Source organism: Paralichthys olivaceus, chromosome 3, assembly GCF_024713975.1.
Source record: "Paralichthys olivaceus isolate ysfri-2021 chromosome 3, ASM2471397v2, whole genome shotgun sequence".
In the NCBI taxonomy this organism is placed as follows: Eukaryota; Metazoa; Chordata; class Actinopteri; order Pleuronectiformes; family Paralichthyidae; genus Paralichthys; species Paralichthys olivaceus.
In genome coordinates this window covers 7,921,918-7,938,932 of record NC_091095.1, presented here as the reverse complement: position 1 = coordinate 7,938,932, position 17,015 = coordinate 7,921,918, and the positions used below count along the sequence as shown (strand labels likewise).

The following is a 17,015-nucleotide window of genomic DNA, read 5'->3' as shown; positions in this document are numbered from 1 at the left end:
CACACACACACACACATGAAATGTAATCCTGTATAGCTATAACAAAAATTGTGTGGTTTTCTGCTCCTGTAGCTTCTCGCCACAACTGAGCACTGCCATGCTTTCCCTTTTTTGTCCCTTCATTACACACACACACACACACACACACACAAAATGTGTCTTGTGTTGCTAAGTCATCAGAGGACATAACACTGACTTATATCCAATTCCTGGGGACCTATTCTAACCTTAACCATAACTACTACTTCATTATCCCTTAACCTAACTTAAACCAACCAGAACATTAAAATGTATCTTCACCTTAAAATTGAAAGATTTACATTGTAGGGACTTGATTTTTGTTCCAATAAGGAGGACAAGTCTCCACAATGTGACTGTGTAAACATATTAGGTCCCCACAACATGGGTTATACCTGAATACACACACACACACACACAAACACACACACACACACATGCACACAAACACACACACACACATGCATGTTTACAAAAGACACACAACGTGCTCCTGCTTCTATAAAGACAGCCAATCAACACTATTAACACGCATGAGTTTCCCTGTCTCATGCACACACACTCACTCATACATGTGTAGACACAAACACACATTTTCAGTTTTCTGTCTCTGTCTGCAGATCGAGTCCTGAGTCAGAACCAACAGGCGGGCTCACTCAGCATTCAGCCCCCTGCAAAGATTGCACCGCCGATCAATAGATCCCAGTGTAAACAAGGCAAGCCAGCGGAGCTCCATGTCGCTCACCTGTCTGAGTCTCCAGCACAGGCAAACCCAGAGCGCCGACGATGCAGGCATGTCAACCCCCGCATGTTGATGTTAGAGGTCGGTAAAATCCCCCCAAAAATAAATAAAAATGGTCAAGCGGACAAGTTTGCTGGCTCTGTGTCAGGCTGAAATCTGCTCATTCAGTCCTGCTCCATGCTCGGCAGGGACGGTCTGAACAGGAGAAGAAGACCTCTTGGAAATAGTTCCCACAGATCCCATGTTCTGTCCTGTAGGTGACAGGGGGGAGGCGGCAGGACGGGGGTTAGAGGGAAGGGGGTGGGGGGGCAGGGTGAGGCTGGGAATGTGGTCTCTCATCGGAGGAGGAGAGGGTGTGACTGCAGACGCTCGCCCAACTACTGGCACACGCTGTCAGTGAGAAACATAAAGAGGGAGACGGGGGTGGGGGGGGAGGCTGCGAGGAACCCCCCTCTTCCCCCGCCCCACACACTGTTGCCCCCTCTCTGTCCAATTAGATTTGCTCGGCTCCAGGGGCTGGGTGGAGGAGAGGGATCTGATTGGCTGACCGCGAGATGGAGGAGGTTTGAGAGTAGCAGCCCGACGACAGCGAGGGGAGGCAGGAAGGAGTGAAGTAGGGAGGAGATGCTGATTAATTCTTTGAGCGGAGGGAGACGCCATTCATGAACTTGAATCTTAATGGCCATGATCACACTGCAGATGGCTGTAGCATAAAGTGATACTTTTCTCTTATACCTGGTTTATATTTGATTGTCGGCTGCCATCACATGACCCTCCTTCCAGAAGAAAACAACTGGCATTAGCCGGAGTATCAGTGCACAACGTATAATCGACTACAAGCATCGCTGACCCTGTTGTATTTTCTAACAGCTGTTCTGAAGTTAAATTCTGCATTTTGCAATGATGCAACTGCTTATGTGCAGGAGACGAGGTATTATTCCTGCAATTCCTGTTTACAGCGACACACGCATTCCCATTGCATGTGATAACGTGATTCACATTTCAGGTGCATTAGTGTGGACAAGGATTAAAACTGATATGGAGCCAAAATGCTCATGTGGACAGAGACTGTTTTCAAACGTAGTAGTATGGATGTATTCCAAGTGCTCGTTAGGCATGTCAGGGTGTTGGTGGTGTTAGGAAACAACATTCTCTCAAAGCTCTGACTGGTGAAGATCGGACTTTAAGAGATTCTCAGAAATATAGAAATGTTCCTGCTCTGCTTGCATCCGGCAGCTCGTTCCACCATCGAGGAACAACAAGTAAGTACTCAACCAAACAGCAAACAGTGCCCATGTTAAAAAAAATATCTTTTTAATGTTTTTTATCAACTGCAGAACTTTTTCATTCGAAGCTCTGTTGCTAGGTGACAACTGGAAGGGCGGGAAAATACTAAGACCAGAGCGTCTCATTTTGGCTCGGCAGACGTGGTCTACGATGATGGAACATGTGCTCCGATGGATGCAGCCCCTGAATCGAGACACAGCTAATAAAAAGTGCTCGAACATGGCACCCAGGAGAGATCAAGAGACCATTTTTATGTTGATACCCAGATGAAGAGATTTACAGGCAGCTAATGGCACAGAGATGGGAGTTCAGTCTTAGAGAAGTTTAGTTGAAAATAGCGTTCTATGATCCATATGGGTTTTTCAAACCTCAAACCTAGTGGTAGTAGAATGTCGTCTGCACATCTTACATATATTGAGGGCATCAGCACATTCATGCCCCTCTGCTGCCCTGAAACTCACATCACCCGACTGCACCCTGTCAGCTTCACTGACTTGGACAGTGTGTATAAAATGGATCCTCACCTTGTTGGATGCCATCTCGCTGACAGAGTCTCTCGTCTGCAGCGTCTCCAGCTGGTCCAAACACCAGTCCAGCTCCTCCAGTGTCTCCACTGCCAGCTTCTGGTAAGGCTCCTCTGAAAGGTCAGGGGTCACACAAACACAGGTCAGGGGCCAACACAAGCCGACACAACCCTACACTTCGAACAACTTCAAAACATTTGCAGCCTCACATAATGAGGGAGAACTTTAAAAATTAACTTTAAGTGGGACTTTATCAGTGAGTCTTTTTTTTCTATTTTAGCATTAAGGTTTATATTTTGACTTTTTTGAGATGTCAAGTGTTTTAAACTTAGGACTGGAAACCTTTTTTTAGAAAACCTTAAACACTTTGATGATGAAAACACTAAAATATACAGATTTGTGTAATCTAGTCATGTTACAAACATTTTTTGAAAACTATAATAAAAACAAACTGCATCACATTGTTTATACTGGATAAAATAAAGCTCAGATTTTTTATTTAAGTCTAAAATCAGCTCAGTCTGATATCTAATGCCTAATTACATGTTTACTAGTCTTCAATAAAAGACGTGCTAGTGTACAGCTACACACCGAGACTGGTTTACAATATTTCCACAGAAACTATGAATTGTAAAAGCTTTGAGCAGATGCAGACAGTTAACATCATCCCTGTGAGTCCCACCATACAGTTCTGTAAACACTGACCTGCAAGACATGGCTTACACATGGACGGCTGGTTGCTGCTTGATGGCCGCCTGGAACAGGGAACAGATGAGGCTTTAGCAAAATAACAAGAAAACAACCAGTTAGTCATCCACTCTGTTTACTGGCTCTTACTTGTTTACCACACGATCTTGCAGATGTGTCAGAACCGCAAAGTTACTTCGCACTGTTCGCAGACTGGCGAGAACCTAGAGGAGAAAAACATTCGGTTGTAAGATGAAGTCACATGAGACATGGTCCATCTTGACAAATAATAATAATAATGAGTTTCTATCAAGCTCATTTTGAGTTTTGCTTTGACAAGAGGCTCTGACACTTTGCTGGAATCAGTCAGTAAATAATGAAGTACTACGCAGTCACAGGGAGTGCAGCCTTCCTAAGACGTGCATGTAAATACAACACTTCTGTTGAGTTATTACTGGCACATTTTAAGACTTGAGGCTATTGTAATGTAATGTAACATAATCATATCAAATCATTTCAGCTGATTGAAAGTTCACTGCACACTGGCAGATGTTTCCTTGATTTTACTGTTGAGGAACTATATGTTTCTGTCAGCGTCATTTGGTTTTCTCATCTGAAATAAAGTGATGCTGAAATGTTATCCGTTTATAATAAAGATTCACTGAAATTCCACAACATCCCATAATCAGCCTCACCAGCTACACCAAATTTTGCAGCTGCGTATCAAACTATTTGCACTGCCCAAAAAACATGAATGTTTAGTTAAATAACTTTAATGTCCAACTGCAGGTAGGGTAAATGAAGTACAGGCTGGAACAGATTAGAAATACAATATGCACAATGATGTTCTCATGGGCCAACATTGGTGACAAGTAAAGACTCAGTACAAGCTGTTCAGTACAAAGAGAGTGTGCGTGGGTGTTTTCTGTGAAAAATGAACCTCTTATTTTTCAAACCGGCCAGTGAGCAGTTGTGTGGATTGTCTGGACAGACCCACACTAACAATTAGACAGTATTAGTTAGAATGGAAACATTATAATGTCCCTGGAAACTACAACATCAGGTGAGACTTCACTGGACAAATCTGTCTCTCTGTCATTTATGGCAACATTAAGACTTTTCTTCTTAAATCTGCAGTAGAAATAACTTGTGCCTTTAAAATGGGGGCTTGTCAGTTTGTTAGAGCAGCTCCTCACATGTTTATGGTCTGGGACATTCAAACATAAATGATGTACATACACAAAACGAGAGCCTATACCACATCTTGTTTTGTTGCCACATGGAACTTCATTTGATAGGCACACAATGGACAGAATCTGGTGCTTGCATTGTATATATAATATAATATAATATAATATAACTCATGTTGATGTACATGTCTAAATACTACTGACCTGAGCAAATGGAGTCACTATCATGTCTTCTCCATGCCTGTAAGAGCCACAGACACACAGAGACAGAGATCTAGTGAAAAAGTCATGTGATAGGGTTCAGGAGATATCATGTGATTCCAGAATCTCAAAACACAGATAATGACAACAAATACCTGTTGTCATCACGATCTCGATGAGGACTGTATGGGAACATAAGATTGGTTGGTCTCAAATACAGTGGATATAGGGAAGGACATCATTTTAGTTACACAACTATTTCTTGGAGGCAAAGATGCAGGTTAGAGTGACACATCAGCCATAGATCTACTGCTGCAACTAAATTTAAATACGACTGAAGTCCAGTAGATTAGAGGTAAAAAAGTTGAAAGATAATATGAAAGAAAGCACTGGTTTATAAGTTAGCATTAAAAAACATATTTTGGCTCATAGTTTTGGTTCTCTGGTGTCACGACACTCATTAAAGTTGCTATATAAAACCACTGGGAATAGTTTACAGAAAACTGGAGTGAATGTTGTAGATATATAGTTTAATGATGTAGAAGTTGGCAAAGTAGCCAGACACGCCAAATATTTGCTAATAAGTTAAGTATGACAACTCAATGTAAATAGTTTGAAATCATATAGCGCTTTTCTAGTCTAGTTTACCATTCACACACACATTCATACAGTGCTTCTATTAGCAGCACTTTTTTTCCCTGTAATGGGCAATTTAGGGCTGAGCATCTTGCCCATGACAATTTGGCATACAGATAGGGAAGACTGGGATCAAACTGCTAAACTTCTAGTTGGAGGACGACCGCTCTACCCCTCAGCCACAGCCAACCCGACTAAACGTCAGACCAGAGTTTTCTGCGAGTGTCAAAAATGATCTAATTTTGCACGAGGCCTCCAAGATATAGATTGTTATAACTTTAACTGTGTGCAGGTGGGGAGCAGCGTTCATGCATGGGGTGCTGGGAAACTGCTGGAAAGTTTCAGCTCTCTGGAAGATTTAGGGTCACGACATGCACCTCATAACAATTCAGACTTCAGGGTAAATCCATGCTGCCAGTGAAAAGTACAGAGTCGAATAACTATAACATCGACTGACTATATTTATGACTGTTGCTGGGTCTGTTTGCAGGGGTGATGCTTTTGGAGGCGAGGGTCCCAAGTTACGTTCTCAAGGGTGCGTTCAGGAAAAGGTGGGGGGGGATGAAGTGGTGGGTTTGACTCGTAACAACATGGCACCGTGCAAAGAGAAAGGCGGAACGTCACAGCAGTCTCCACACTTTGTCTCACCGAGGTAGCCAATTGACTTCCCAATGCTTCAATCCCTCCTCCCTTCAAAACAAAGGAGCAACAGCTATTGGTGGCGGAGGCCTCTTTTATACTCTGGCTTCAAAGAGGCTGCTAGCTGCACAGAGAAATCTGTATATCATCACACTAACTGAAAAGAAAAACTAGCTCTGAGCTGAGGATGTAGTTTCAAATTCTATAATAATAATAATTGTAATTTTTATAGAAACATATTTCACAATCAGGTTTATCATTATCTTTCATGTCTTCATTATCTGCTGTTAACAGTAAGTCTCTGTGTGTTTTGTGGTGAGAAGGAAACCATCACATTTCCCTCTAAATCCCATCGAGAAACCTCAGAGTGTTTTTACAAGTCAAAGCTACAGCCTGGTTGGTGTCTTGTTATTAAATGACACAAGACAGGGTCTCTGAAATACTCACAGGTCGCTGGCGGTGGATGAGTTGCGGGACATAGTTTTGGGCGAAAGGTCGAAGTCTGAGTCGGAGCGGTAGAGGAACGACTCGCGGCGCTGACTGTGGGGGAAGTTGGCCTGAAGTACCAGACCAGAACCCGGGCTCGTCTGAGAGTCCAAAGGACTGCGACCCACCGAGAGGCCATTCTCCACATCAAAACTACAGAGAGAAGAAATACATAAATACTACTGTTATACATAAATACTACTGTTATACATAAATACTACTGTTATACATAAATACTACTGTTACTGTTTCAGTGTATAGGATGGATACAAAATAGCCACAATTTTTAAATCAAAGGACAGCATAGGAAAAACAAGAAGTATCAGAGAACTTTTAAAAATAATTTTCATTAATGACACTAATTGCAATTACAAATTTAAATGTACAAGTCTCTATATCAACAGCCTAAATATTCCAAAGTGCTTAGACAACAGTATAACAACAACAACAACTACAGACGCAAGATGATGATGAAGGGAAACATGAATAAAAGTATTCAAAAAAACCATAAGGAATATTAAAAGGTAACTTCTACTTGGTAAAAGGACGGAAATGTGTGATTCAAACGTTCCACTTAGAGCATCTTTTTAAACACATGACCTTATGATTACTCACTTTTCACAGACCAAACACACACTATCTTTGGAATGACGGCAACACTGACTTCATGCATGTTACATCAGTCGAGTTGCTTCCATACCCCCTCATCCCCACCCACCACTACATCACCCAGTGAAAGGCTCCCCTTGCTACAGAATAACTTCCCTCCACGTAAATGATAAACAGGAGCTTTATCTTTTTAATCAAATTTCATTCTTATGATCAAAATAAAAGCACATGCTTTTTAAACACTCTGTATGGTCTCCAGCTGGATGCAGTCGAACAGTATCACAGTCAGACTTGGCTTACGGTTTAATCCTGTTGAAATGCTTCCAGCCAGGATGAGGTCAGTCTGCAGCCTCTGAATTGCAGGGTTCAGTGTTGCCAACATTCATTCAACAAATTCCCCTTTTTACCCCAAATTTCCTTTGAACCCAAGTATTTTTTTTGCTATACATCTTGACACCCTGAAAAAGCAAAAAAGCCAAAACAGAGAAAGATGAACGAGGCTTTGAGATTTGGCTGAGCACACAGATGAACGCACTGGAGAGTTAAAGCTCATCAGTAAGATAATCCAAGGTTTCAAAAAGTTAAATTTAAGACTTTTTAGACCTTCTTTAGATTATAAATACTGAAATTTAAGGTTTAGGAATAGTATGACAGATACAAAGGAAAACCACATTTTGAAGCACAACAGCAGCGGCATTAAATTAACATGAACATGATTAAGACCTACCTACATGTATTAGAGATTTGATACTTTTTAAGGCTTAAAATTCAGAAACTGTGTGAAAATATTTGCAGATGTCAAGCGTAGATAACGTACACAATAACAAGCAGGAACAAGCAGAGTGGAGGAGACAAGGTTGACATCTTTTTGTTGACCCCAAATGTCTTTGAATCCGTTCAAAATATCAACCTTTGTTCAAAACACACATTTTGACAGCTAGCAGTTGCTAGCTGATGAAACTGTGCAACTAACCATCAGGACAATATACCTGGAAACCAGTAACAGTTTCAGTAAACGGTTTATTCCACTAAAACAAAAACAAGATAAGACTGCTGCGTAAAAACACCAGCAAACCTGCAGGTTACAACCGTTCACCTCTTTATTGACCTACTAAAAAATGTCTTCTGCACCATTCAGTTATAAGTGACTCTTCATGTGGATATCTATTTTTATCAATTAGATCTATTGTCAGCCATGTCACCCGCCCCCTCTCCTCAATAACAACAGAAACCAGAGCAGCAGCGGAGCAAGGTTGTGCCCCTGTGTCTATTTTTAGCTCGGCCTGTCTCCGGCGCTCCAGCAATAGCAGCGCCTGAAAAATGAAAGATGGCTATTATGCAATCGATGCTGAATGAAACAGACCCAATTTACAGGAGCTGAGAGGGAGACAGAGGCGGGGGAGGATGAGGAGGTGAGGGAGTGATGAGGAAGGCTGTATCCAGCAGCGTGATGTGCCTCTGCATCCTGCACCTGATTGGTGTGACGGGGCAGCAGATGGGCGGGGCCGCGGTAGGGCTTACCTCAGTGATGACACCCCCCTCCCCATCACCACCACCACACCTCATCAAACCCCATTTTACACCCCGTCCTCCCCTCCTCCCTCGGCCCAGTGTAGTCGGCCGTGACGAGGCTCCATCAGAGGAGACCAGTGACGTCAGAAGCTAAAAATAGACCCTGATGCCAGTTAAGGGGGAACTAGGAGACTTATGACAGAGCTTACGCACATGGCCCCTCCCCCTCCCTGGCGGGATGCAGATGAAGTCTCCCCTTTTCATGAATCTCACATATATGATGGATTTTATAAAATATATATTGTACGTTGGATTATAGGATTATCCCTTTGTTCTTATCGCTCTATATTTTGGTGTGTTCTTTAATCTGGGCGGGCAGGTAGCGTGTTCAAGGACACTTCAACATGACCGAGATTTAACGGTCAGGTGGTCACTGCTGGAACTGAGCCTTAGAGCAAAACACATGTTCCCTATCACAGTGGGAGCAGCGAATAAGATCTGTTTTAAATTTAAACTCTAAGGACAACCTCATATTTAATAGATAAACATACCAAGAGTTTGTCAGGAAGTTTCCTTTTCATTTTTTATTCCACCGGGAAAAATGTAACCTCCCTTTTCTGTGATTCCCTTAGATTTTCTTCCCACCACTGGGGAAATACTGGAAGACAGAAATTAGATCATGATGGGACACAGACTTGTGAGACTTGTGACATAAATGTTGTTCACTGTAAACCCGTTACCAGATTTAAATGAAAATATATGAACATCTACAAAAATACTAACATTACTGACTGTATGATGCCGATATTCAATCAACTCAATGTATCAGATTTGCACTGTAAACGGTGAAGGTGACTGTAAAACTGATGAATAAACACTAACTATGATTAAGTGACGTGAGAAAATCATTTGTTTGAGATTATTATTGTTTTTACTGATTCACACCCTGTTACATTCACAAACTCACATTCACCATTGAGCTTTTCAGGCTGTGATTCATTCAAGCTTGTTGCTGCTCAGGCTTCAGACGGAAAGAGAGCTCCCACTACTGAGGAAAAGATGATACTGCATCACCTGTCATTTAATGTGTCTGTCCTGCAGCATGGTACTTAAAATAAAGCATCGGAACCACAACTAAAAAAACCTTCCTTGTTCTGAAATTACTTTTCTATGATTTTCATAACCAAGAAGAAGTTTGACAGTTTGTTTGTATGCTAATTCTAATAATTTGTTTTAAATTACGATTCACACCTCATATTTATGTTTTGAGTCACTTCCTCCTTTTATCCTTTCTGATTTGTTGTTTCAAATTTGTGTTTATTCGGATGTGAAGCAGCTGACACGATGAATATGGGAAAAAAAACTTCCAGCATTCTGTGGTTTATGTATTCTTTCATTACTGCTTTATTGCAGTAATATTGTACTTCACAGTAGATGGAAGTTAACAATATGGCTCCTTCAGGGGATATTAGGTTTCTGCTGCAGGAAAGAGCGAGAACTCATGCTGTAAAATTCAGGTGAAGGATATTTAAAAATGTCAGAGGAGATTAAGTTGATAAGTACAAAATGTCCCCACCCATATTTACGCCTCCTGTGGATGAGGCACATAAATCTAATGTCTGTGGAAGCAACACCAGATGAGGAACTTTTAGGGTTGGTACTTGGACACTTACAAATTGATGATCAAATTTTTATGGAAAACTTGAATCAACTGAGCATTTTCAGCTTTTCTGTGTTAGAAAAATTCTATTAAACATTTAGAGACATAAAAACTGCAAGAGAAGAGACTTTTACAACAAATCCACAACATCAAATACTAAATGATTCTTTCTGTAAGTAATACAAACAGAATACAGCCTCTTAACCTGGCTCTCCCTGTTACTCCACTGCATTGGTAAGACGGGCGTTCTGCTTTCAGACAGACAGGCTGACATCTTGTTCAGTTGCAGCATTCATAACAAGTCGACCTTGGTCCGTCTCCTGCCTGCAGCATTGTTCTCTGCTTCTCTGACGTAAATGACAGCTCCCTTTTCTCTCTTTAACTGTTTTACTAAACTTTTCTCACACACACATCCCTTAACACCCACATCCCAACCTCCAGCTTTTGTTCGCAGGATGTTTGGTTTGTGCCTCAAAACCAAACCAAACTGAAGAGGAGGAATCTTTTCCTCTTGAGCCCAAAAAAAGCAAACAGTGATTTAAAGTGTCCATTTCATCTTTGTCAGGATCTGTGTTTGTGGATCTGAATTTGGAGGAAAATCGTAGAACTGGTTTGTACAGTTTACGGAGAATTAGCCGATTACTTGATAAGGCAACTGACAGAAAATCCATCGTCATCATCAATAGCCATTTATTTTTCAAGCTAAAGGCTAAAACAGACTTCAAAGTTAATTTGATATCTAATCAGGTTGGTCAGAAAAAATAAGCAACTGTATCACAACCGTTGCTAAAGTCATTGTTTTTGATTAACAGACACAGTATTGAAGGTTTTCAGATACAGAAATGGTGTTAATATTAAAATCTTACAGCGCAAATGATCCTCATTGAAGAAAGGACAATATCTACTTATCTTTGTTTGAAAGGCTTTTCTGCACAAAGAGTAAAAACCTCAGACTGGGAAATGTCAAGTACGACTACTTTCCAGTTGCTGTTCGTGGATGCATGCTTGTGATGTGCACATGGGAACCAGGGCCAAGGGATTTGAGGATTTTTTTGATACAGAACACAGGCCAGATGTTATTTGATGGGGGATGACACAGGCCCTGAGGTCAGAGGTCAACCCACACACATATACACACAAGCTCCCTCCTGTTTTCTTTCCTTGTAGCGTGGGAATTAACTAAGGGGCCTCAAACATCACACCAGGAAGGAGGCGAGAGGTGAGGAGGAGAGGCGAGAGACGAAAACAGGCCAGGGGACGCTTTATGAAAATGTGTGTGTGTGTGTTTGACTGAGAGACTTCAGGGACTAAAGAGAGTTTGTTTGTTTTACACCTCAAGTCTATTGTACATTTGATCTGAAAGCTCCAGAAACCCCCTTTCCTTTCACTGTGTGCTAGTGTGTGTGTGTGTGTGTGTCTTTCTATGGTTCCATGTATGCATGGAGTTGCACTGTGATTTAAAGCCTACGCATGCACAACGACAACATGCAAACTCCACAGATAACCCGACAGGTTTGCACCCTCATCTCTTTAGCTGCAAGATGACGATGCTAAACAACTGCATCACCATGCACCTCCAAGACGCACTATTCTTTAGATAATGTTACTGACAATCCATCACAGAAATAAACATAGATAAAGGTGCACCAGGGTCACTCACCACAAGATAAAAGCTGATTGTTTTACCACATGGATTGAAAAAAAATGACAGACTGAAAACCACAAAAAGTCTCTGTCCTAACAAAAGGAAATATGTTTCATTTGCACTAAATTACAAACTTCCAATTGTTTTGGTAAAAGTTTTCTACCTCTCACTTCCTTCACAGAACACCTGTGGGAAGAATCATGTGGGAGATACATTTCATCTAATATCTCTGTCGGGTAAATTGATGCATCACTTTTGACGCAGCACTAGTTTATTTCCAGTTCTATATCGTATATTGTACAAAACAGAAACAAGTCAGACGTTTCTAAATGTGTGAACATTATCAAATATGACTTTACACATTGTTTGCATTTGATCAAATCACTGATGTGTATAACTTAAACAAAGTCATCTTCAGATTCTCTCCTCAGAAAACTATTTCCACTGTTGTATACAGCAGACACTGAAGGCCACGCCTCCATGGAGACACAGTTGCTCTTTCCATTCACCTGACCTGCAGCCACTGAGGATCTCTGTCCAAACAGCAAACTCTCTACGTCCAACATCAACATCTGATCTCAGAGCAGCTCATGTCTCTCTAAATATAACCAAGGGGAGGAGAAGGTTGCACCGAGTCGAACCAGCTGCTGTGTTTATTATTTTTCTGTGTGACCTTTGACCTACAGGCACAGGAAGAGACTCTGGCCTTTGAAAGCAGCAGGTCTCCGCTCTGACTGCTGACAGTGGAGAGAAAAGAAAAGAAAGAAAGAAAGAGAAGTACAAGAACAGCAGATGTGCAACTATGCTTTTCATTATCAATTGCCCTTACGCCCAGATTTACAATTTTTTTTAAACAAATTGAGCAATTGGAAGATGTTCTTAAATTTCCTTCCCGACATATTAACATTACTTGTGTTTGATCAGGAGCTCAAAATCCAAATGTATTTAATTCAAACCCTAGTGATTAATGATATACTGTGTTTTAACACATTAGTATTTGTATATGTTGCCATAGTTTTGGGTTGATGCCAATGGTTTTGAGTAGTTTGGCAGGTATTTATGGAAATATTCTGTCTTAAGAAGTGTCCCAACATAGTCTCAGCTTGTGCATTGCAGCTTTTTGTTTGCATTTTTCTTCTGCTGCATGATTACCTCCACCTATGAGGTTATAACTTTGTGCAATATACAGTAATGGAACTTTACAGATGTGTACCTGAGGAAAATGAAGGGTGAGTTCTAAGATGGGTGTGATATGACCCATCAGTGCTACAATGATCTTTCTCTTGCCTTGTGAGTTTGGATATTCTCAAGAACTGGCAGTGAATCATTTTCTAGTGAAAGATATTTTGGCAAGACAGTCATTTGCCATCTCTGGTGTTTGAACCGTGGAGCTACAGTTAAAGAAAGGCCTGCCTATGCAACACGATAACAGTGGCTTTTATAGCAGACTGGCCCTTTAAATATGAATGTGACCGGAGCAGTGGTGAAGTGGTTACATTTTTTGGAGTCCGGGGCGGCTCAGAGGTTGATTCCCTCTCTGGACAGGTATTGATCGTGGAGTCTATAAGCAGTGATTAGCTCAGTCCGACCAGCCGAGGAAGAAATCCATACTGTGGCTGATCGGAATTAACATCATTAAGAGCTGGTTAGAGGGCGTAACACACCGGGGCATAACCACCAGAACCACACACACACACACACACACACACACACACACACACACACACACAGACGTTTGTTGAAAAAGTGAGGACCGGTAAAAATGTCCCCACTATGTAAGGTGTTTGCTTAAACCGGTCCTCACAAAGGGATTTGTACAAGTACACACACACAGGCCTCATGATTACTGCCTCAGCGGTAGAGATCTAGATTTGGCTCCAGCATCGACCTGAAAATCGATCAACCTTACATCACACTGATGCACAACTGGACAGGCTGGTTCAGGACACACGCGTGCGCACACACACGCACACACACACACACAAACACACACACCGTCTTTGCCCAGCAACAAGCCGTGCCGAGTGTTCCTCTAATCATGTTCATATGGCACTAATTGGCGCCTTTCGTTATACAGTGATTGAGTCCAGTGGCGAGGCAAGAGTGTGCCATCTCCTCCTTTAATTAGGAGCGGGCAACCCAGGAGCGGCCAATCACATCGGTCATCAGTGGGACACGACAAGATAAGACAAGACAACGGGGGATGGGTGTCTTCATTGAGTCTTTCTCTGCCTGACGTCACGTAAAGCCCTGAATCCTAATCATCAGTTAGTAAGAAAAAATAAACAGTCATGAACGAGTAATTTTCCCCTCTCCTAACATTCCCTTTAAAGTCAGTCAAGCTGCACCAAATCACACACACTTATAAATATCAGTTCCCTGAATATGCCTGCATGAACTTTTAGGGGAAAGCAGTAAGAATTTCAAAAAATTTGATATCTCACAACTTTCAAGGAGGTTTAAAAAACATTCTGTTTCGAGTTTCACACAGTGATGTATACAAATACATTTGCACAATTTAGAAAAGAACAAGCTCTTGTGTTGGATCAGTACCCTGAGCCTGAGGTGAGATATGAGGGTATGTAGCAGAGGAGAAGAAGCTGGATCAGTGTTTTCCTATGTTATAAATATATCACTTATTTATGCAAAAATAAAGTTTAAGCATAAATAAAACAATAACTGCAAATACTTGAAATTGTTTATTCTATTAAAACATAGTAAGAACCAGTTTAACATGACCCTGAGTCAGAGTTTTTTTTTCTACGTCAATATTGTATATATTTGTATATATTGTCATTGGTGTCCGTCTATATGACACAATCTTGTCATGTCTCTGGAACCTCTAAAACAAACTGAAGTGTAAGTCCTCTCCAGCTGCCAGCGTTCCCCTACCTGGTATCCTGCTGTGTGGGCGGAGCCCTGAGGTCTACATAGGTGAACACCTGTGACCAACTGTCCAGGAGCAGGCTGCATGGAGACGCCTTGTGTCTTCATTCGCTCGTTTTAGTCCTTCAACCGTGCTATTGTCTAATGCTGCAGGAAAAAACCGACACAGAGCTGCTTTGTTGAGAGTTGATCTGACCCTGAGCTGGTCATCATTCCTGGTGTCACAGAGATGTCATGTCAGGATAACATCCACTCCACTATTCTAGCAGGGATATTCAACACAACTACACACACAGTCACACAAACACAGTCACACTTGTCTGCTGACGTCAGTTGCGGTTTTATGGCTGTCACTGAAATGCTGATCGACCAGTGTGCAGGCCTGCAATTACTCCCGGCCCAACACTCCCGCTCACTGCAGTTCTTGCTTTTCCACAAAATAAGAGACTAGAATGCAACGGATGCTATAAAACACGCTACAAAGATACAAGCCCAAAACCAGCTGGCTCAGCTTGTGGACACAGTGGGATTTCTTTTGAGACATGTTTGTTGTAGGAACAGAGCAAAGCGGCTCCAGAGACTCGGAGCAGAGGCGTCCTGCGGTCCGGTGGGTTAAGGCGTTAACTGTGATTTGGCAGCGATTTGGGATCAAGTCCAGCGAACAGCCACTGTCACGTCAATATCTTGTGTTGGTGCTCACCAAAGGTCAAAACTTCATACGTATAAAATTCCAGATCTGTTGAGAATCACTCAATGATGCTGACTTGCTCATTTAGAACAGCTGGGTGTGTCAGATGTTACAAAGCCTGAACAGGCAGTGATGGAGGAAAACTACTCCGATCTAACACATTACATGCAACAGCTGTGGGGAACATTACATCTGTGACCCTGGACAAGAGACTGGATGAGGACTGGAAACATCATCATCATGTCTGGGAACAAACCCATCTCAGCGTCGCCTCGCCTGGGAGCGGTGAAAGTCATCGACAGCGAGAATGTTCACATCTGACTCCAGAGACAATGTTTTAACAGAGACAGGGGTAATGATCCGTCAGCCCATCATTCCCTATACTGTACATATATGATCACCTGTTTTCACATGACCACAGCTCTGATTTGTTCATAAAATGGCAACTAAAGAATCACTGTTCACTGTGAGATGTGGTTGAAGGTTCTGAATATAAATTTGAATATGTAATAATTTAATTGGTGGATAAATATCACTCCTGGTAGATATTTGACTGTTATTTATTGGATGAAGGGGTGGAACTAATGCTGTACATAAGGCATCTGTAGCACCACCTGATTTTTTTATTTAATGGTGTGGAAATAAGGAAAGAAGGGTTAGAAAGATATGGAATAAAAATAAAGAAAGAACAGATATTCCCTGCCATCACTATCAATCAGAGAGGTCAAAAATCCAGCAAATCTTGTAGCATGAGAAACAATTGTCCCATGTTGCTGAAGTTCTAATCTCTGCAGCCTATTTGTCGTCTCCGTGCACATTGGAAGACATGAAGTCCATCAATCAGCCTCTACACTCCATGAGGACAGGAACCTGCTCTATTGAATTAACCGTTTCTATGGCACTGCTCTTCACACTGGTCTGTTCACTGAATCAATGAAGTTGCACAACCACTTTAATTGAAAACCAACAGGTACCAATGACTGAGAAAAAGCTCAGTGTAAAGCAGAGAGAGAGAGAAAACTCCATCGGCTCCATCAGAACGAGTGAGTAAAATCCAACCAGCAGCGGGAGCCACGATCAGATCCTCGTAACACTCACTTCGTGGTAGACATGACTTCAAGTGTTGTAGCTAACGTGACTCTAGATTTACACTGTGTGGCAACATGCTGGCAGCCTGCAGTGACCTTTGACCTTGTGTAGAGTGAGCTGTGCGTCATGTATGTTGACATGGGATGAGGCCCGATGGGGCTGGCCGACCTGCTCTGACACCACCAAAGGTCAGGTGTGATTTCTGAACCGTCGAGAGGGACGGGCTGCGTGCGAGGAGTCAGAGGACACCTGCGTGTAGACTCTGCTTATGTGTGGCTCAGACTTCAACTAAAGGCTGCTACTGGTCTGAAGTGATGGAGGTTTGATTCTGAACAGAGCCACAGAAAAACCGACAGCGAATGTTGACTAAACAGTATTTTCTCAATTACATCATTCGCTTGTCATGTTTTGATTAAACTAATATTTCATTTAAAAGAAAGAAATGTATCCCACAGTTTTATTTCTTATAAGTTGCTGAGAGTCGTTTTAAAAAAGTCATGGAAAGTTTTAATGAGC

General features: G+C 41.8%; 1 protein-coding gene across 17 annotated transcripts in view; it reads right to left on the bottom strand.

Annotated features, from left to right (window-relative positions):
• LOC109636681 (3',5'-cyclic-AMP phosphodiesterase 4C-like) overlaps positions 1-17,015 on the bottom strand; it is an 84,615-nt gene that overhangs the window by 11,037 nt on the left and 56,563 nt on the right. For 5 of the 17 annotated variants that reach the window (XM_020098560.2, XM_069521773.1, XM_069521771.1 and 2 more), the window contains 7 exons: positions 6,372-6,563; positions 5,934-5,975; positions 4,805-4,831; positions 4,653-4,689; positions 3,409-3,482; positions 3,277-3,326; positions 2,572-2,684 (listed from right to left, as the gene is read on the bottom strand). In XM_020098560.2, the coding sequence (XP_019954119.1) occupies positions 2,572-2,684; positions 3,277-3,326; positions 3,409-3,482; positions 4,653-4,689; positions 4,805-4,831; positions 5,934-5,975; positions 6,372-6,563 (535 nt within the window). Of the gene's footprint in view, positions 1-2,571; positions 2,685-3,276; positions 3,327-3,408; positions 3,483-4,652; positions 4,723-4,804; positions 4,832-5,933; positions 5,976-6,371; positions 6,564-14,728; positions 14,971-17,015 lie in introns of those variants that run through there. The other 12 variants (XM_069521776.1, XM_069521778.1, XM_069521772.1 and 9 more) reach the window with 5 other exon arrangements.